Source organism: Sinocyclocheilus rhinocerous, unplaced genomic scaffold, assembly GCF_001515625.1.
Source record: "Sinocyclocheilus rhinocerous isolate Xijiao unplaced genomic scaffold, SAMN03320098_v1.1 scaffold869, whole genome shotgun sequence".
Lineage (NCBI taxonomy): Eukaryota > Metazoa > Chordata > Actinopteri > Cypriniformes > Cyprinidae > Sinocyclocheilus > Sinocyclocheilus rhinocerous.
Genome location: NW_015653483.1, coordinates 1,330,728 through 1,350,407, shown reverse-complemented (window position 1 = coordinate 1,350,407; position 19,680 = coordinate 1,330,728). Strand labels below are relative to the sequence as shown.

Below are 19,680 nucleotides of genomic sequence, written 5' to 3'. Positions count from 1 at the left end.
GTTCTTCTGTTTCTTCTGTGCCACCTCTGTACAAATATTTTTTTTATTAATACTAATTTCATGATTGGTATCTTATTCTACTTATTCTACTTCTTATTATATTGTTTTAAATAGAAATTTTAAAAAGCTTATAAACATACATTTTTGAATTTGACATAGATGAAAAAGATGCCATTACAAAGGTAAAAAGAAAATACCCCTGTAAGTCACTTTGAGTCAAATGTCACCTCATATTAGGTGTAAATAATTTTTTATTATTGATTTTTTATTATTTTAAATTAGGAGGACAAGCGCTCCTAATTACAAGAAGAAGAATAAATGCTTTTAAACTGTGTGTGTGACAGGTATGGCTGTGGAATGGGGTTTGGCTGAGGAAATATTTTCAGTCAAAATATTTTTATTTTTTTTGCTTTAACCCCTGTTTATGGCCCTATTTCAAAAATGGTCCTATATGTTCTGTCAAACACAGAATGAAACGGCACTAATGATTGGGGGTGGAGATGGGGTAGCGATTTTCTTAAGCCCGCTCCCACTGTATTTCTGACCATTACCGCCCCCGCAAACATTCTAATATTGTATATTATGTAAATGATAAGTGTAAGTGAAATGTTAAGTACTGTAAGGTCTTTCATGACACTACATATTCTGGGGTGTGAATTTGATAGGTGCTTGATAAAAAATAAATGGTGCTTTAAAAAGTCCTTGAAAGTCCTTGAATCTGGTGTTCATGAAAGAGTGGGAACCCTGCATTGTGTAGAATTGAGCTGAAATTGTGCTGTAGGCCTGGCTGATTTTCCTTTTTTAATATCCTGATTATATTTTCACCCTCAAGCCCCTTGAGAGGAAGTATGTGCGTGTGTCAGGGGAAGCCACTGTCCGTCATGTGGAGCTTTTTATCAGGAGGAAGATGGAACTGAGTCAAAACTGCAAGGTGAAATACAGATTTTCCCCCCCCTTTATCTTTAATATCACCTGCAGTGCATTTTGAATCATAAACCACACTCTGTATCAGGGTTAGGTCTTGGTCTTAAACAGCTTGTTTTCATTAAACCAGACGCATAAATCCTGCCTCAGATGGTCAGCAATGTCAGAGGTGGGAAAGAAATGTGGGGTGAGCAGAGGACCCCCCAGCTGTGTCAGTCACTCAATAATTCATACTGACAGGACGGGCAGAATGAATCAGACGCCACCCTTCACATCAGAGCAAAGATATGCCGAGTCATTTGATGCAAAATTGTTATTTTTTCACTCCTTAGTGGACTAAATTCAGCAAAATCGCTCGTCCTCTTTAGGTTTCCACAATGAGGTCATCATGTAAAAGTGTGATTAAAGAAATGATGTTATTAGGATGTTCCCTTACCCTCTCAACATTTCAGTGACTGTCACACTTCACAATCCTGCCACATTGCTGTTTAATTAGTTTCCCCTTAATCCCAATTCTGTATAAGGATTTGAGTCCTTGAAATTAACCACAGCTCAGTCGAGCATAGAAATGACTGTCTGTGGTTGTAAATAACAGAGATTATGTTTGAAAAAAAAATCTAGTGCTGTTTATATACAGTATATATATATATATATATATATTTCAGCTGTCACTTCTGCAGACTGACACGGACTTCTCCAATTTGAGAGCCATATTTTTAACTGGTAACTGGACACTGTTTATTTTACAGTGTCCTCGTTACATACTATATGTTGGATGTACTTACTATAGTAATTACAGGTAAGTATGCATAATTACAAGCATCTAACCCTAAACCAAACTCTAATCCTAATCTTATTTTCATTGTTAATTGTTCATAGTATGTATACATGTGATTTGGGGCATTTTAAAGATATATTCTGGGTTCAATTCAAGTTTAGCTCGACTGACAGCATTTGTGGCATAATGTTGATAAATAATGTTGATTTACAAATAATGTTGATTTGATTTCCACTTCTCCCTCCTGTCTTGATTACTGTGAGGCACATACAATGGAAGTGAATGAATGGTGCCAATCTGTAATGCTGACATGATATTAGTGTAAAAAATACTTATTGTATTATGTTTTATTAATGTATTTTACTGTGTAAAATTAATTTTACAATTTTGTTGCCATGAAAGCTCACTTTTAATCAGAATTAATATGCTATTATAAAATTATAAGCTTCACAATTTAGCTTTTTCGTTTGTGTAATTAACATTAATTGCAGTATTGTGATATATAGTCACATGCAAGCAGTTAGTAATGGCTGCTTGCATGTTGTGAGGCTAACAGTCATATCTGGATTACTGGCTTAAGGGTTTTTCCTGGCGTCCAGTCACTCAGTGTTGATTAGCTAAGACTGATCTGGCTCGGTGAGGAACACCTCATAGTGCCAGGGACATCTACTGGGATAGAGGTGAAAGAGGAGGCACGAGGGTTTGTGTGCCTGGCTCCAGGATAGCCCGCTGTGCCCTGCTCCACATACTAGACTCTAAAAATTGTCTAATCATTTTGGGAATACACTGAGGCTGTATTGTATATGCATATGGAGGCTTAAAGTGTATTTCCATCTGGCATTTTAGGGTCACTGTGAAAAAGCAGTCTTCTAAAAAGTTTGTACCCACTGGAATCCAACTTTTATTAGTGATGTTTGCTAATGCAAGAATCCCCATTTCTATTGCTTATATTACTTGTGATATTTTTGTTAAGGTTTTTTTTTTTCTCAGAATTCAGCTTTGGCATTGTGCTATGGTCAGGAACGATTCTTCAAAACATGCAGTGTTTTGAGGAGTGGAGTGCTATTACTTTCCTAAAGTGATCAGGCTAAAAGCATTGGTATTGATGATATGACAGATAGAAAAAGAAAAGTTACATGAACATTTACATTCTACTTCATTTGGCAGGTTGATGTTGTGTGTGGAGATCATCTTCTTGAGCAATGCCAGTCTTTGAGAGAAGTTTGTAACACCATGGGAAAAAATGCATTGCAGGTGGGTGTCTGATATAATGTACCTTTCACCTTTTTATGTTATTTTGTCTATTATATTTTTTTGCAAAAAAAATAAAACGGCTAGAGGCACAAAGAATTGCTTAAAAGGACAATTCATTCAAAAATGACAATTCTATCTTCATTAACTCACCGTCACGTAGTTCCAAACCTGTATGAGTAACACAAAAGAAGGTATTTTAAAGAATGTGGGTAACCAAACGGTTTCTGTTCCCCATTGACTTTTTTGATTTTTTTTTTACCTTACTTTGGAAGTCAGCCAGCAGCTGTTCAAAATACCTTTTTATGTTCAACAGAAGAAAAAAGCTCATGCAGGTTTGGAACTACGTACTTGAGATTGAGTAAATGACAAAAAATGGGAGAACTATCCTTTTAAGGATTGTTCAGTATAATTGAGATGTTTTTAGAGAGAATGAGCCTCATGTAAGCTGTTAATAAGTGTGAAAAACAGGCGCCTTAACACAGTTCCTGTCTCGCCCTTCACACAGCATTGCATTAGAGCCTTAGCAGCCTCAAGTGCTGCTGTCTCTTAAAAATAGCATTTTAAAGTAAAAAAGACAGACAGGTCTCTTTAAAGTCTCTTGCTTTGTTCTATGTGTTGTATGTGACCGCTATCGCTATTTTTCAAATGACATCTGTGATAATCCATTGTGGTTAATCTGACATCAAAATGTAATTTCATTGTTATTTTCAGCAGTCATTACTCCAATCTTTAATGTCACATGATCCTTCCTAATATGCTGATTTGCTGCTCAAGAAACATTTCTTATTATTATCAGTGTTGAAAACAGTTGTGCTGCTTAATGTTTTTGTGGAAACTGATACATTTTTTCAGGATTCTTATATAGTTCCAAAAAAACAACATTTATTTGAAATAGACATCATCACTGACAATGTAAAATTCTTTACTTTTACTTTTTGTCAATTTAATGAGTCCTTGCTGAATTAAAGTATTATTATTGTTTTTTATTTTATTCTTGCTGACCCAGAACTTTTAAACAGTAATGTAAATGCTGTATTTCTTAATACCCACATTTCTTATTTTCCCTTTTTAGGATGGCATGCTGGTTCTGCATTTCGGACTCGTTCTACCTGCTCAGTAAAGAGGGAAGACACAGAAAGACCAACTACTGTGAAATTTACATTGTACAGTGGTTTTATTTCAAGGGCTAAACTGAATTTGATCATATAACAGTTATCCTATGCAGTGATCCTTCGTCTTCCTGGTTGCCTTCTGCTCAAAAAGATTAAGAATATGGCAGCATTCTTTGAGCAAATGCATTAAGAAACAGAGCTAATGAGCTATTTCCAGAATATACTGCTTGTTTGTTTGTTTGTTTGTTTGTTTGGATGACTGATTTTTGGTTACAATTTCCACAGCGGTGAGGGTTCTGTGAATGCTCTTTTATACATTTGCTAATAAAAACACAGAGTAAGTAATTATTTTACACCTTATCTCTGAGAATATATTGTTTGACATATTGTTTTATTGCTTGGTTTTGTTGTGCCTCAAGTTCAGCTGACAAAAATTAAATCAGTACTTTGAAAGAAATAATTCACTTAAGTACCTGGGCAGTACCTAAATTGTTAAGTATTTAATTCTGAACAGCAATGAAGATGTTTGTTTGGTTTACTGTCTTTCTCTCCTCAACTCTTCTAGGGGTGTTTAAGTGTTTCTGGTTGTCTTTGTTCATTTTATATTGAAATCTTTATGTATTGTTTGAGTCATATTGTGTTATTACAAGGCCTTTGGGGGGAAAGATCTTTCAAATATGTTTTTTCATCTTTTGCAATATTGTAATTGAAGTCGTCTTCATTTTTAAAACAGCTTTACAACAAGATGTTAAAATGCGCATGGCCAGATACACATCATTTCATATAAATACTATGCATCCCTTTTCATTTAGTCATCTTTTTAGTTTTGGGAAATATTTTATGACACTGATTTTCTGTTTGTGTGCTGCTGATTTCAAATTGTAAATCTTATTTACACAAAAAATATTAGTTTAGCCTAAATGTTAGGAAGCATATTTCACCTCATATGTATTAGAGTCTAGTCACCTGTATGGGATTCTTTGTTAAAGCCATTATCACAAAAACTCTGGAGAGTCTGAGGCTCAGTGTAAGAGGGAGAGAGATAATTCTTACTAACCCACAGGGACTGTTGAAAATGGTTTCCAAGGGAACCGCCTTAAACCCCCTGTATGATTTCGCTTGTCTTAAGGTTCAGATATTGTTTATGAGAGTGTAGGATTGCAGGTACAAGGTTGTTCAAATCTAAGCACATCTAGTTTGAGTTGATTTGATGTTGCTTTTTAACATTCTACAAGTGGGAATATAACTAACCACTGCTGTATCTGATCTAATATATCTCTGGCTGTTTTTACCTTACTCGTGATTTTTTAAAATCGAGTTCTGTCTTGGTGATTATAAAGGGAATTTACTGACCTTTTTCGAAAAAAAGACAGTGACTCTTAAAGGGGCATCTCCCATATTTTTCAGTGATTGACAGTCTTTCGGAACAACACAAAGCAGAAGCCTTTTTCTGAGTGGAGTGGGAAGATATAATCAATCATAACTAAATTCTCCCTCTGTTTTTTGTGGAGAGAGACAGAATCCATAAGCCTTTAAATAGGAGGTCATCTTTCTGTCATTGAACAGGGTAGTTAATGCAATTTAGATGATTACATGTGCACTCATTTTTAAAAGTTTGGGGACAGTAAGATTTTTCTGAAAGAAATTTTTTTTTTTCAACAAAGATCCATTGAATTGATCAAAAGTGACATTAAAGACATTTATAATGTTACAAAATATTTCCATTTCAAATAAATGCTGTTATTTTGTTTTAATTATCAAAACCTGGAAAAATGTATTCCACAGATTCCACAAAAATGTAAGGCAGCACAACTGTTTTCAATCATAATAATGTTATTTTATCACCACAACAGATTAGAATGATTTCTGAAGGATCATGTGACACTGAAGACTGTGAACATTTTGCTTTGGCATCACCGGAATAAATTACTCTTTTAAATATATTCAGCTAGAACATAATTATTTTAAATTGTAATATTTCACAATATCTGAATTTATCAAATAAATTCAGCCTTGATGAGTATAAGAAACGTCTTTCAAAGGCATTCAAAATCTTACCAACCACAAACACGGTATTGTAGCTCTACAGAATACAAGCTCGCGCTGAGGCTCACTCTGTTTGTCTCGAGACATCAGAACAAATGAGCGTGACCGCACACATAGACTCAGAAGAAACACACTGAGGTCAAATTCAAAATGTTTATTTTATTCATAACATGATATAGTTAAATAACACCATGACAAGTGAGCTATTTACTCAATATTCTCACGACGCAAAAAAACCAAACATTCAAAACACCTACAGAGTGCACGCATTACGTGAAGTCTAGTACGCGTGCGCATTTAGAGTGCGCTCTGCCTGATCACTGAATGATTCAGTCTATTAAAATACATTCAGAATGATCACAAATTCAAGACATGGGGGCAGAAAAAAAGCCACAGCGCTGTTTTGCGTCTCTGAGCAACATGACGGTGTTTCGTTCCCGATTGAATCAACTGTTTAAATGATTCGGTTTAATCGCAATGACTCGCTTAACAGTGACTTACTGCCACCTACTGGCGGTTTTAATTTCACATTTAAAGTATCTTTTCATTTTTTAAATTATTTCAAATATCAGTATTCAATGTTTTATGTTTAATATATCAAAACATTATTTATAAATATTACATATATGTATGTAATAAAATGTGTATTTCCATTAGAGGTTTAGGTCTTAAATTTCATATAAGGTGGTATTAAAAAGGTCTTAAAAAGTCTTAAATTTAACTTGTTCAAGTCTGCAGAAACCCTGTAACAGAACATTGTTTATAAAGGCTCAAACCATAAAGAATCATCAAAACCACTATGGCTAAAGTAAATGAGTTGCAAGTAAAAGAAACATTACCTATTTAAAGTGCTAAATCTCGACTCTAAAGAGTTAAAAATAAACAGCCATTAAGAGCAGTGTAATAACATTAAATGTAATGCGAGTTTATTGATATGAGACAGATAAGATTAGTGATGTTGAGAGTGATTTATGAATAAAAACAAAAACATAACATTTCAATTATTGACTTTATTGTGGTTAAGGCATATACATGTGTAACAGTTAGTTAAGTGGTTTGGTCCCTTATTTGTAATATAGTGCTTTCCAACAAACCTTTCATAAATAATTGTACATTTATCCATAATCGTTGGATCAGTGGTAATGCTTCATATTTATACTCCTAACACCATCAACAGGACTAAAATACTCTCTGAATCTACAATTAAGAAACAGGAAATATTTGATGCCTACGTTCCGGAGTATTAAACCAGTATATTGTAGATATGGTTTTGAAACATTATATCACCATTGCAATATATTAAACGTGTTACCAATTACTATAAACAACAAGTGGCAGTTTTTAGCTAGCAGTGATTACTGTGCCAAACTCTCAAAAGACTGCTGGGAAAATAGCTGGAGAAGTATAGGTTTAATAACCGTAACATTCTAGTTAGAGTTAACATCAACAGTATTGCTCTTTTCTGCCTTCTTAATCACAGCGGTTTCCTCCGGGTTCTCCTCCCGCTTGGCTCCTGCCGTGGATTTGTCATGTCCCTCTTCTTCTTTCTCTTTTTTAGGATTGCGGGTTGAGGTGAAAGCGGAGCGGCTCTGATACCCATAACTGATGCTGGGTGTGCTGGAGAAAGTCACCCCAGAACTGAAGTGGGTTTCTTCACCCTCCAGTAGCTTTCTATGAGGACATCAATGACCACTGGTTAGTTCTTATTCATTTTCATTCTCATTGCATTAGTTATTTCATGTGCAATTAAAGTGGAATCATTGGTGCTTTACCTGTATGCTGCAATTTCAATGTCTAATGCCATCTTGACGTTCAGAAGATCCTGATACTCCCGGAGGTGACGGGCCATTTCACTCTTAGTATTTCTAAGATCAAGGTCCAGCTGCCCAATTGTTTCCTGGTTAATGGGATTTAAAAAAATATGTATCAATATTAGCCTTAGCACAAAAATATTCTGTAATGGCCATCATAAAATTACAAAAATATTCTTATAAAGAAATGCAATACATTGAAACCAGCTTGCACTTTTCACATTCACATGACCATTAATTAATTTAGCTCACCAAAATTAGATCCTTCTTATAAAAGCTGATGTGAACCTTTATCTCTTGGCATTGACTGGCTGTCTCAGTACAGAGTTCAAAGGCGCTAATCTGATTCACACTGGCACTTCTTTCACTCTCAAAAGATGAAAGGTCATAGATCATGTCTGGGAAAAACAAGCCAAAATGATCTGGATACTTTATATGGCAGCGTGCTTAATGTTCACATTTGTAAAGCATCTAACTCATCAAGCAGTTCTAACACATCAATATAAACATAAACGGAGGTTATCATTCGGGTTTCTTTCACCAAGTGAACATGACCTTGCAGAAACCTCCCTTGCAAAATCCTCTTTATCAAGAGACTCTTCTTAGTGGAATTAACCTCAGCCACCTCTCATGTGCAATTAGTTCAGCACCATGGACAGAGCACCCGGCTACTTGACATGCCATTCAAGCAGTTTCAGTCTTGTCCTGTGGTATAATTCACAGTTCTTCTAATTATTCAATTTACATTTTTTCATGAGCTCCTAATATTAATTGGCTAATTACATCAAATATTTATACTTTTAAACACTTCTGTGTCATGCTGCTGGACTATTAAAAATAACTAATGAAGGCAAAACGTTGATTAAAAATGGTGAAAACCAGCCAGAGCACATAAAACATGATTTCCTTTATATATTAATATAAATACAAAATAAATGCAAATACATAATATATAATATAAATGTAAAATAAGTAAAAAAAAAAAAAAAAAACTAAAGGGGGATTTCTCAAGATATCCCTAATAAATTATTGTTTAAATAAAATATGGCTACCTAGATACAGACAGACAGACAGACAGACAGACAGACAGACAGACAGAGATATGGAACTTTTTTTCTCTCTTTTCCTTCTTTAAATAAATATTTTTATTTTTATTATTAAATGGAGTTATATTTTCATACATGCTTAGCTCCAAAATGATATGTCATTTTTATGTTTCTACCTGATAACCTGCGACCTCGGCATTGTGTGCATCTTCCATCTCGCGGATCTGTCGTTCAAGTGACTCATTTGTGCCTCGCAAGGTTTCGATTTCAATGGTTCTGGACTGTAGTTGTCGCCTGTAGTCGTTGATCTCCTCTCTTGTAGCTCTCATGGCCTCGTTGGTTCTAGTGGCCTGTTCACTGAGGCTGGTGAACTTTGATTTGTACCATTCCTCGGCAGACTGAAGGTTCTTAGACGCGAGGGTTTCATACTGCCCACGGATCTCTTTGAGGGCCGAGGTCAGATCCGGCTTGGATAATTCTACTTCCACAGATATCTGGGCTGCCTGGATCATACTAATCAACTCCGCCACCTCTTCGTCATGCACTTTCCTCATAAAATTGATCTCGTCCAAGAGGAACTCGACCTTTCTCTCCAGGTCCACGCGCACCATTGTGGCATCATCCACATCTTTCTTGTAGGATCTGAGCGTCAGCTCTGCCTCCTCGCGCACTCGGATCTCATCCTCAAACTTGCCTCGAAGTTTCTGCGAGTCTTCGTCGATATTATCTCGTTCAATGAGAATGTGAGATTTTTCATTGTTCAACTCGTCCACCTGGGCTCGCAGATCCCGGATCTCTTGCTGATAGAGGTCAGCGAGTCTGGACGGCTCGTTCTGCCTCTGGCGCAGACTCACGAGTTCGGTCTCCAGCACTTGATTGTGCTGCTCCAGATTGCGCACCTTCTCGATAAACATCGCGAAACGGTCATTGAGACCTTGCAGTTGTTCCTTTTCATTGGTTCGGACGATTTTAAACTTGTTGTTTAACACAGCTGTTTGAGAGAAATCCACGCTGTCGAAATGCACCGGTGAATAGGAAGATGACCGGCCCGATCTTTTGTAGTAGCCCGCTGGAGAGGCACTGCTGCGGGAGAGAGAGTGGGACCTGAAGCCGCTGGAAGACATGGAGCTCCGTGAGGAGACATTGCTCATCCTAGGGGTGGAACCGGTGAAACGAGGGGTTTCCCCGAATATCTTTCTATAGGATGAGGACATGTAGTTGTCTGATCCGTAACTCATCTTCGTCACAGCATAAAATGCATAAAATGGGTGTGCTTGTCATTATATACCCGGAGGACTGTCCCATTCAACAGCCTGTCATGTTCCCTCTGGTGGTGACAGTTAAAATGAGAATAAACCGTTTCTGGCCAATTAAAACATTCAGTTAGTAGTTGTGTTTTCAAATGGTATGACATTTGCACACAAAGGACAGATTTTTGGGCCGTTTAAACTGTTATGTGTCGATGGAACTGTCCAGGTTTGCGCAGTGAAGAATGGACCCGAAATTTAACAGTTAAATCGATTTAGGCTTGATTTAAGATCTTTTTTTATCTTTATTTCTTTGTGGTTTCTTTCAGCCCAGTCTTTTAAGACACAAAATTTACTTCCTTTACAATATTAAAATAATAGCCTATAATAATTAAACCAATTGGTCTCCCAGGCTGACCAGATGACAAGTGCCCAAAATATTTTTTAATATATTAATTTAAAATAAATAAATAACAATGAATAAATAACGGTCCTTACACTGTTGAAAAAAGCAGCATAAACCAGCCCAGAATTGTTTGCTGGTTTTAGTTTACACCCTAGCCAACTCAAAAGTGTCTAAAAGCCGTCCAAATCCAGCAAACAGACAGAGGTTTGGGGAACCGTCCAAGACCAGCAAAAAGCGTAGGCTGGTTTAAGATGTTTTTTTTGCCAGTAGGATTCCTACAAATATATAAAATATTCTTATAATATGCATAGCATTTCCAGTCATTTTTAGAATCGTTTTTCATGAACAAACATAATTTTTAAATGTAAATTTTCTTTAGTAGAGTTAATTTCTACTAGGGCCAACTAAATATTTTTTTTCATTAGATAAACGTTAGATGAATTTCATAAAAATATATATTTTGCTATTTGTGTATTTTGAGTCCTGATATGAAATATAAATTCAAATCAACCTTGTATTGATTAAAAATCTGGCAACACGGTCTAAAGTTGACAACCAATAGATGGCGACATTTCTCTTCCAAAATGTTTTTCTCTACAGATTTCTGCCATGTCTGTTCATCACTGATGGAATACAAATACATCATTTTTACAATAATTTTATTCATGTCGCTGTCAACAGACATTAAATAAAATAAATAGGAAATTAAATAATTTTTTTCACTGTAGTTGTTCATGATCGTTTCAGATTAGATTATGCATTTTTATAATGCATATCTATTTTTTGACATTACTTCCACAAACTATTATCAACTTTTTGAATCTCATAGTTTCTGGATGGACATCTAGTGGCTGGATGGTTTGCGCATGCGCAGTATGCAGATAGCGCAGAACTGCAGTTGTTGGTCACTGAAGGAGGTGAGGTAAGTAGCCTACTGACACTGAGCGGAGATATAACGCGTATCAAGAAGCAGTAGTTATATCATTAAATTGTTGCAGAATAACTGTGTATATGAACGTTATAGCGACAATCGTTAAGGCAGTTTCCTCCATTTTATGCATTAGTTTCCGGTTGATCAAAACTAAAGGAATGTTAGTTAGCTGGCGTGCTAACTTTACCATCACGGAACTGCATAAACAAGAGGAAAGATATGCTCGCATGTATGCCTTGATATTATTAATACATCTTTACAGTTATTCTAAGGCATAATGTGGAAACTTAATATGGTCTTTATATAAATTAAGTAGCAGGTGCTTTGAATTCAAAGCTCCATTGTGTCTTAACAATAAATGCATAAGACGGCGTGTATATATTATATGCATTGTCTTGTATATACAACGTCAGGCAAAGATTTAAATAATATGCATAATGTTTATGTTTGTACATTTTATATCACTTTTGATAATTTGTACATTATGTAATTCGTTGATTGTCTTGTAGATACCTTGTAGAGAATGAGAAAAATACATTTAATTTGGTATTTGAGAAAAAATAATAAAAAAAAAAAGGCTACATTGTGCGGCTTCTGTGAGCTGTCCTTTAGTGTTACAATAAGAGAAGTAGTTTCTTAAGGAGTATCTAAAAAGATGTATCATAAACCTGGTACTTTGTAATTGGTTTAAACATTGTTTCAGGCAGCTTTCTGTAGTTGTGTGTTATGGCTGTTTATCTTTGATACAGGAAATACTGTTACACTGACAAAATGATTATAAGTGTAGCTTTAGAATAGATGTGATGATCATGAACATTTTGAGATTCTGTTTAAAATAGTTTGAATGTGTCTGGTCCTTTGTTGTTAAGGTTTGCATATCAGGGCTATTGTGCAACAATTAAATGTGGTGGAAATTTAACCTCTGAGATACTAAACCAGTGCTGTGTATAGTCAAATTCACTGTGTTCTGCCATCTGGCTGTGCTGCATAAAAAAAAAAAATCGCTTTAATTTTTGCTTTCTTTCTCAGACCTATACCGGTTAAAGATGACAACCTCTTGGAGTGATCGGCTCCAGAATTATGCAGACCTTCCTGCCAACATGGACGGTTCATCCGTGAAGAAGTACAGAAGAGAGGTGCAACAGAGGTATTAATACATTTCACTAATGCTTTCAGCTTTGAAGGCCATTGCCATTAATTTGGTTAAATCAAATCGTGTACTCTCTTGGTAACTTGAAAACAAATTAGTTGTTAAATAACCTACATTTAAACAAAACGAAACATGTAAATGCCTGCTTGGTATATATATATTTCTAGTAGCAACAGTTGGAGACAATTACTTTAAATGACCTGGTCTCTACTCCAGTTAAGATTATGGTCAATAATGAAGACATATTCTCATTGAGATATTTACATTTTATGTGCACAATGCTTTTGAGGACATAGAAAAAATAACTTTAAGACTCCAAAAGGAATTGTAGACTTGTAATTATCTTTTTTTATTTAAAATTAAATATGGCGTGTAGCATGTTTTCTTTTGCCATGCCATCATGCTGTTCTGTGGATGCACCTGTTTATACGTCTGTTTGTCTGTCAAAATCGGTCAAATTCATTGCCGAAAATGTCAGCTTGCATGTGATTTAAGCAAAGGTTGTGTATTGTAAGCTTTTTGCTCAATCAAAAGAATTAATTGTTTTCTCACTGTGCCCAACTTTGGAATATTTTCAATTATTAAATAAAAAATGACCTTTTAAATGATCATTGTAACAGTGTATCTGCACATTATGATACTCATATCCAATGTTTAATATGCTATATTTACTCATGCCTTTTGGCAGGTTAATTTGGCCTGTCAGCATAATACTTGCAAGTTCCTAAAATGCTGTGTTTGTCATGGCAAACAGTCATTTCATAAGAGCAATCCTTATTTACATGCAGACTATGCTGTAAATTTGTTGACTTATCATAGTTTTCTGCAGAAAAAACATCATGGCAGTCACAAAGTGCAATATTAAACAAAAAAAAATCAAAAAGTAAATCCAATGGTAAGAAGACCTGAAATGTCCTGAAAAGTTTACTAGACACAGTTCTTCATGTAGTGGCATTAACTGATGTGTACTGATGTAATATATAGTCCATGTATTCCTTTATTACAAAGCTTACCACAGGAACTGGCCCACTGTCATCCTTCTATGAGGTATGCCAAAGTTTTGTTGTTGACCTGCAGTGCTGACTGATCATCTGTTTTGTAATTGATGTTTTTTTCTCCCATGTGCTCATCACAGCACAGCACTAAAAATACAAGATGAACAAAACCATCAATGCTTTTGCACTGTGCTGTATGTAGCTGTATGTGTATGTAGGTGTCCATAGGAAGACCTGTGATGGGATTTTAATCTGTGAGATAATTCCTTCATTCTCCCTTCCCCTAGCTATATCTCCTTCCTTCATGCTCTTAACGCATCATTTAACAGCTCATTTGTTCCTAGTGTAAATTCAACTACATTTTTAATGTTTCACTGCAAATGTATCGATGGATAAAGATGTACCAGCATCAGGTGAATTAAAAGAAAAATAATTTTTTAACATCATTTGGAAAATAACTGACCATAGCACAATTTTAAATAATGTGAAATACAATAACAGATGTATAAATTTAACTTAAAAATACTAACTCTAATATAGCAAGGTTTTTACTTTTTATCCCTTAACTGACAATTAAGTCTCAAAGGTGTCCAAATGCAAGTATTTGTGTTTAAGGGTGTATTTTGGTTGGTTAATAATAATTATGATCATTCATAACCTTTCATATAGCGCTGTTATTTTTCATGTATCAGTTAATTTCATAGAGATGAGTGGTGTTATTTTCATCAGAAAATTATGTTTTTCTGGTTTGTAAAACAGATGTGTTCAGCAGACTATGATTTTTTTTAGATTTTATTTTATTTACCATTCTGTTGAAACAGTGTCAGTCATTACCACCCGAAAAACTTGATTTAACTGGAAATCAAGGAATTTTACCGTGCCATTTGCTCCACCTCATACTTTGCTGCTGTTGGCCGAAATAGTAATAGATATCATTTAACCAAATGTATTAATTCTGAATTATTGCTTTCACAGGTCACAATACGTCAATGTAACTCATTATCTACATTAACATAAACTCCCATAGAGCTGAACAGCTCATGGATTGTGTTGAAGGCAATGGAATAATACAGTCTGCTGAATTTAACACAGTTTGCAACTGAGAGCATATTAAATATCAATGACATTTGTCTTAAATTGCCTCTGTTTTTATCTCTGCAGAGTTTTTGTCAATAGAAGTTTGGCAATGGAGAAGATAAAATGCTTTGGCTTTGATATGGACTACACTCTAGCAGGTAAGCTGAAGTACTACTCTCTATGAGCTGCCTCTGAAACAGATGATGCCTGCATGGTGCCTTGTTTTGCAGTGTCATTTATGAAGTAAGTTCAAAAGAATTGTAAAGCATTGCGAAATGGTAACACCATAGCATGGTACTGTAAGGTAATCCTTGGTCTCATGTATTTGGTGGTGTCATGGCTCTGTAAATAGCGCCCCTGTCTTCAGCTGGCTCATGTCAGGCACATGATTTTTTTGCGCTTGAAGCTCTAAACAAGATGAATGGGTGCATTGACATCCATGATATAAAATGTGGTCCTTTTGATTGGTCATTTTCCTGTTTATGGATCTGTGATGATAAGCAAGTGCTAATGTTCACAGGAAAAGGTTTGAAGTTCTACTGCCAGCACACAGCCTAATATTAACCCAAAATATGAGCTGCTTAGACTGCTAGATCAATGTGCATGTGCTGTGTAACTCCCTTCTAATCGCAGAGCAGTGAATTTGCTTACCGTGGCGAATATTACAGCAGAGAAAAGTAAAGAGTGCACAACAATTTTGACTGCATTTAGTTTACTATGATCGTGAGGTCAACTCAGTTTCAGCAATGTTGACATTTCCTTCCTCTCTTTCAAGCAGAGGTCTGTCATATCTTTGTGGAAATGTTCATTCAGCGGATCTGGCTAATTTTGTTTTGAGGTCCAATGGGTTTCTTGCAACATCATAATACAGTGTCTTGTGCCTATACAGGTCCTGTTCAATTAAACCTTTTTGCTTCTAAAGAAATGAAATCAGTGCAGCTCTGGTTTATTAGGCTCCTTGAGGGGGTTAATTCGAGGAATCATTCAATAGAATATATAAGATCAAAATGGGGAAAAGAGGTTGGCATTTCCTTGTGACCTGATCAATGGAATAAAATATGTACTATCCCACATACCTCAACAAGCTCAAGAATGTGGTGTGAGTTTTGGAAAAATCTGACTCGCTTTTTTATCAACCAAGAATTAAGGAATTAGAAACGAGAACCTTTCACCCATGCTGGAGGAACTGTGGGGTAGAAAAAGCCCATCAAACACATCTATTTTGGCAATGTCTAAAGGTGAATAGTTTTTCATGGGGAAGTCGTGGCCTAATGGTTAGAGAGTCGGACTCGTAACCCAAAAAGGTTGCGGGTTCGAATCTCGTACCGGCAGGGATTGTAGGTGGGGGGAGTGAATGTACAGTGCTCTCTTCCACCTTCAATACCACGACTGAGGTGCCCTTGAGCAAGGCACCGAACCCCCAACTGCTCCCCGGGCCCCGCAGCATAAATGGCTGCCCACTGCTCCGGGTGTGTGTTCACGGTGTGTGTTCACTGCTGTGTGTGTGTGTGCACTTTGGATGGGATAAATGCAGAGCACTAATTCCGAGTATGGGTCGTCACTTTTTGGGAGGTTGTATGGTCTACTATTAATAGTATTTTCACTCTACATATACCAAAATAATTTTATGGTTTATATTTGGGAGATATTCCAGATGAGGTTGGAAAAGATGACAAATATTTATTAAAAATTTTACTGGCAACGAGTAAAAAGGCGATACCCACCTACAAGAGAAGACTGTTTCCAAATAGTAACAGAGGTTAGAGAAATTAAAAGACTCACATATAGCCTAAACTTCAGCTGCAAATGTAAATCTTTGAAAACAAATGAAGGAAATGGTTATCAAGTTCCTTTGTGGTTTAGATGATTGCATTTGTAAGTGTATGTAAATGTTTACTGATATAATGTACTGGCGAGATGACTAAAGGTTTATATGTAATATATGGCAACCTTTGTTATTCCTAAAAGTTTATATGTAATGTATGGCGACCTTTGTTATACCTTTTTTTTTCTCTCTCTTTTTCTGTAATGTAAGGTTCTGTTCTCAACATAAAAACTGTATTATATAAAAAAATATTATATAAAAGTATTATATATAAAAAAAGAGAATTTTTTCAAAAACATTCTTACAGAGCCTAAATTTTTGAACGGTAGTGTATATGATAACATTTTCATCACCATGTTTTCCCCACATTCATGCATTATATCAGATATTCTTGACTGTGTTTTCTTCTCTGTTAATAGTGTATAAGTCTCCAGAGTATGAATCTCTTGGCTTTGATCTGACTGTGGAAAGACTGGTTTCCATTGGTTACCCACAAGAGCTGCTAAACTTTGTCTATGACCCTGCTTTTCCCACAAGGTGATTTGAAAGATAATTTTCTAACATGCCTTTTCTAACTGTATTTTGACTACATATTTTGATTCACGCAAGTTTTGAACATCTTTCAGAGGCTTGGTGTTTGATACAATGTATGGAAACCTGCTGAAAGTAGATGCGTATGGAAACATCCTTGTGTGCGCTCATGGTTTTAACTTCCTGCGTGGGTGAGTCTACACTCATAATTTAAGAGCAACTGATGCCCTGGCTAGTGCTCACTTTGTTTGTGTGTTTATTCCTCTCCCTTAAAAGCTTCATTTGTAGGATTTTTTTTACCCTAGTAAAGCAAAAAGTCAATTAAAAAAACTATTTGGAAGAACATGCACTGGTGAATCATTAACAATAAGACCAGAATGGTGCATTAAGAAGTAAATAGTGTCACTTTTGATTTTATCTAGATGTTACGGGGTTAGTCACACTTTTTAATTGTATTTTTTTAGTCCAGAGATAAGAGAGCTGTACCCAAATAAGTTCATTCAGCGTGGAGATACAGAGCGATTCTACATCCTCAACACACTTTTCAACCTCCCAGGTTAAAATCTTCTATCAGCTAATATCAAAAACCTAAAGAATATATACGTAGAATCTATAGTCCATGTTTAAGTTAACATAGTTTGTTTTTGCGCTTTATTAGAGACATACCTCTTTGCCTGCCTGGTTGACTTCTTCACTAGTTGCTCCAGATATACAAGGTTTGTTTTTGTGCCCTCATTTGAACGCTTCTGTAGCTACTCTGGCATTTTATATGACCTTTTAATTTTTGCCTCCACAGTTGTGAGACGGGCTTTAAAGATGGAGATCTTTTCATGTCCTTCAAGAGCATGTTTCAGGATGTCAGAGATGCTGTGGATTGGGTCCATTTCAAGGTAAATGCTATTTTTAAGTGCTAAAATATAGTGTGTTTTTTTAAAGAAACGCCCTTTTTGGACTTGGTATAAATTTCATATTATGGATAACTACTTCTGTGTGACATTTCAGGGCTCACTAAAAGAGAAAACGGTTGAAAATATGGAGAAATATGTGGTGAAGGATGTAAGTAAACCAGATTATTGAACAGCTTCTTGCTGACCAGCATTTTTGTTACCTTATTTCACTTTGTATGTTTATTCATAATGAATTTTACAGACATAATTCGTTTTTTTGTGTATTTCCATAACTTTTGTCATCTTCTTCTAGGCTAAATTACCGTTGCTTCTAAGCCGAATGAACGAAGTTGACAAAGTGTTCCTTGTTACCAACAGTGACTACAAGTACACAGATGTGAGTTATTCTAGAAGAAACTGCACAGACCAAGTCCATAACCATCGGACATTCACTATTTAAGGTCTAACAAAATCTGTTGAATTTTCATTAGAAGCAAATGTAAAATGTAATTTCCTCTCCTTTTCTCTTTCAGAAAATCATGACATACTTGTTTGATTTTCCACATGGTCCAAAAGTAAGTGATCTTCCCTATTGTTGTTCACTAGCATACCAGTGGTACTTAGCTGTTTTTATTTGTCTCAGATCCTCAATGAAAATGTCTAATGACAAAAGACAGTACACATTTCACATATAATTTGTGTAGAAAACATGAACCAGCGAGCTGCACTGTGTAAAAGAACACCCTGAAGATTTATTTGCCAGTTATGATGTGTCTGTATAATATCACAGTTTTCATTAAAAAGTGTTCTAACAACAGATGTTGAGAAAGGGGATATGAACAGAAAGACAGGGAGTAACGGGCCATATAAGAACTCATTTTATTGCAGTTTTATCGCATACACAAAGACAGTGCCAGACTGAATCTATTATTTCTTTATTACAGGCTGGTACGCCTCATCGGCCCTGGCAGTCCTACTTTGACGTTATTGTGGTGGATGCCAGGAAGCCAGTGTTCTTCGGGGAGGGCACAGTCCTGAGACAGGTGGACACGGTAAGATCCGCTAGACTCACATGAGTAGCTTCCTGTGACAAACTCATTGATTCAGCAATATTTCTGTTCTGTAGTCTACTGGGAGACTGAAGATCGGAACATATACAGGTCCCTTGCAGCATGGCATAGTGTATTCTGGTGGTAAGATAAAAATGGATGTCGTTCTTCATATTTTATTGACTGATTTTTTTTAAAATCTAAAATGCCTGATTGAATATGCTTTATTCTTCCCAGGTTCCTCAGACATAGTTTGTGACCTACTAGGAGCAAAAGGAAAGGACATCTTGTACATCGGTGACCACATCTTTGGAGACATCCTGAAGTCTAAGAAGCGTCAGGGCTGGAGAACGTTCCTGGTGATTCCTGAGCTGGCTCAGGAGCTGCACGTGTGGACCGACAAGAGCAGTGAGTCTGTGACAGGGTTATTACAGTTAACTAAAACCATAAAAAGCATGTTCATTTCTTGAAATAAAATAAACGTTTACTGAAATAATAAATAAATTAAATATTTAAATTTGAATTCAGCTAGTTGCCAAAACTACATTTCTCATTTTCATTTAGTTTAACTAAAACTGAAATAACAATGAATAAAAAACTATATAGACATA

At 35.8% G+C, this 19,680-nt stretch overlaps 3 protein-coding genes across 5 annotated transcripts in view; 2 read left to right on the top strand and 1 right to left on the bottom strand.

Moving 5' to 3' along the window:
• Positions 1 to 4,528, top strand: part of LOC107716281 (polycomb group RING finger protein 6-like) — a gene marked incomplete at its 5' end in the record, with an annotated part of 10,404 nt that extends 5,876 nt beyond the window's left edge. The window contains 3 exons of the mRNA XM_016522656.1: positions 833 to 931; positions 2,870 to 2,956; positions 4,029 to 4,528. Coding sequence (XP_016378142.1) covers positions 833 to 931; positions 2,870 to 2,956; positions 4,029 to 4,076 — 234 coding nt within the window. The remainder of the gene's footprint in view (positions 1 to 832; positions 932 to 2,869; positions 2,957 to 4,028) is intronic.
• Positions 4,529 to 7,109: 2,581 nt separating this feature from the next.
• Positions 7,110 to 10,213, bottom strand: LOC107716329 (alpha-internexin-like). Its single transcript, XM_016522711.1, has 3 exons — positions 9,148 to 10,213; positions 7,887 to 8,011; positions 7,110 to 7,785 (listed from the first exon to the last, which is right to left on the bottom strand). Exons 1-3 carry the CDS (start codon positions 10,207 to 10,209, stop codon positions 7,542 to 7,544), a joined length of 1,431 nt encoding a protein of 476 aa, XP_016378197.1. The 5' UTR covers positions 10,210 to 10,213; the 3' UTR covers positions 7,110 to 7,541.
• Positions 10,214 to 11,482: 1,269 nt separating this feature from the next.
• The window catches only part of LOC107716328 (cytosolic purine 5'-nucleotidase), a 12,313-nt gene continuing 4,115 nt past the window's right edge, over positions 11,483 to 19,680 (top strand). The window contains exons 1-15 of one of the 3 annotated variants that reach the window (XM_016522708.1): positions 11,483 to 11,546; positions 12,585 to 12,702; positions 13,714 to 13,752; positions 14,862 to 14,935; positions 17,022 to 17,139; positions 17,229 to 17,324; positions 17,598 to 17,689; positions 17,792 to 17,849; positions 17,930 to 18,023; positions 18,136 to 18,189; positions 18,334 to 18,417; positions 18,554 to 18,595; positions 18,965 to 19,072; positions 19,147 to 19,213; positions 19,307 to 19,477. In XM_016522708.1, the coding sequence (XP_016378194.1) occupies positions 12,602 to 12,702; positions 13,714 to 13,752; positions 14,862 to 14,935; positions 17,022 to 17,139; positions 17,229 to 17,324; positions 17,598 to 17,689; positions 17,792 to 17,849; positions 17,930 to 18,023; positions 18,136 to 18,189; positions 18,334 to 18,417; positions 18,554 to 18,595; positions 18,965 to 19,072; positions 19,147 to 19,213; positions 19,307 to 19,477 (1,198 nt within the window). In that variant the 5' untranslated portion in view covers positions 11,483 to 11,546; positions 12,585 to 12,601. Of the gene's footprint in view, positions 11,547 to 12,584; positions 12,703 to 13,513; positions 13,601 to 13,713; positions 13,753 to 14,861; positions 14,936 to 17,021; positions 17,140 to 17,228; positions 17,325 to 17,597; positions 17,690 to 17,791; positions 17,850 to 17,929; positions 18,024 to 18,135; positions 18,190 to 18,333; positions 18,418 to 18,553; positions 18,596 to 18,964; positions 19,073 to 19,146; positions 19,214 to 19,306; positions 19,478 to 19,680 lie in introns of those variants that run through there. The other 2 variants (XM_016522709.1, XM_016522710.1) reach the window with 2 other exon arrangements.

Bases quoted from the DNA above. Each gene is read 5' to 3' on its own strand.
- LOC107716329 (XM_016522711.1), bottom strand. From the start codon at position 10,209: ATGAGTTACGGATCAGACAACTACATGTCCTCATCCTATAGAAAGATA. The intron at 8,012-9,147 runs GTAGAAACATAA...CCCATTAACCAG, and splicing joins CCGAGGTCGCAGGTTATCAG to GAAACAATTGGGCAGCTGGA. The intron at 7,786-7,886 runs GTAAAGCACCAA...ATGTCCTCATAG, and splicing joins ATTGAAATTGCAGCATACAG to AAAGCTACTGGAGGGTGAAG.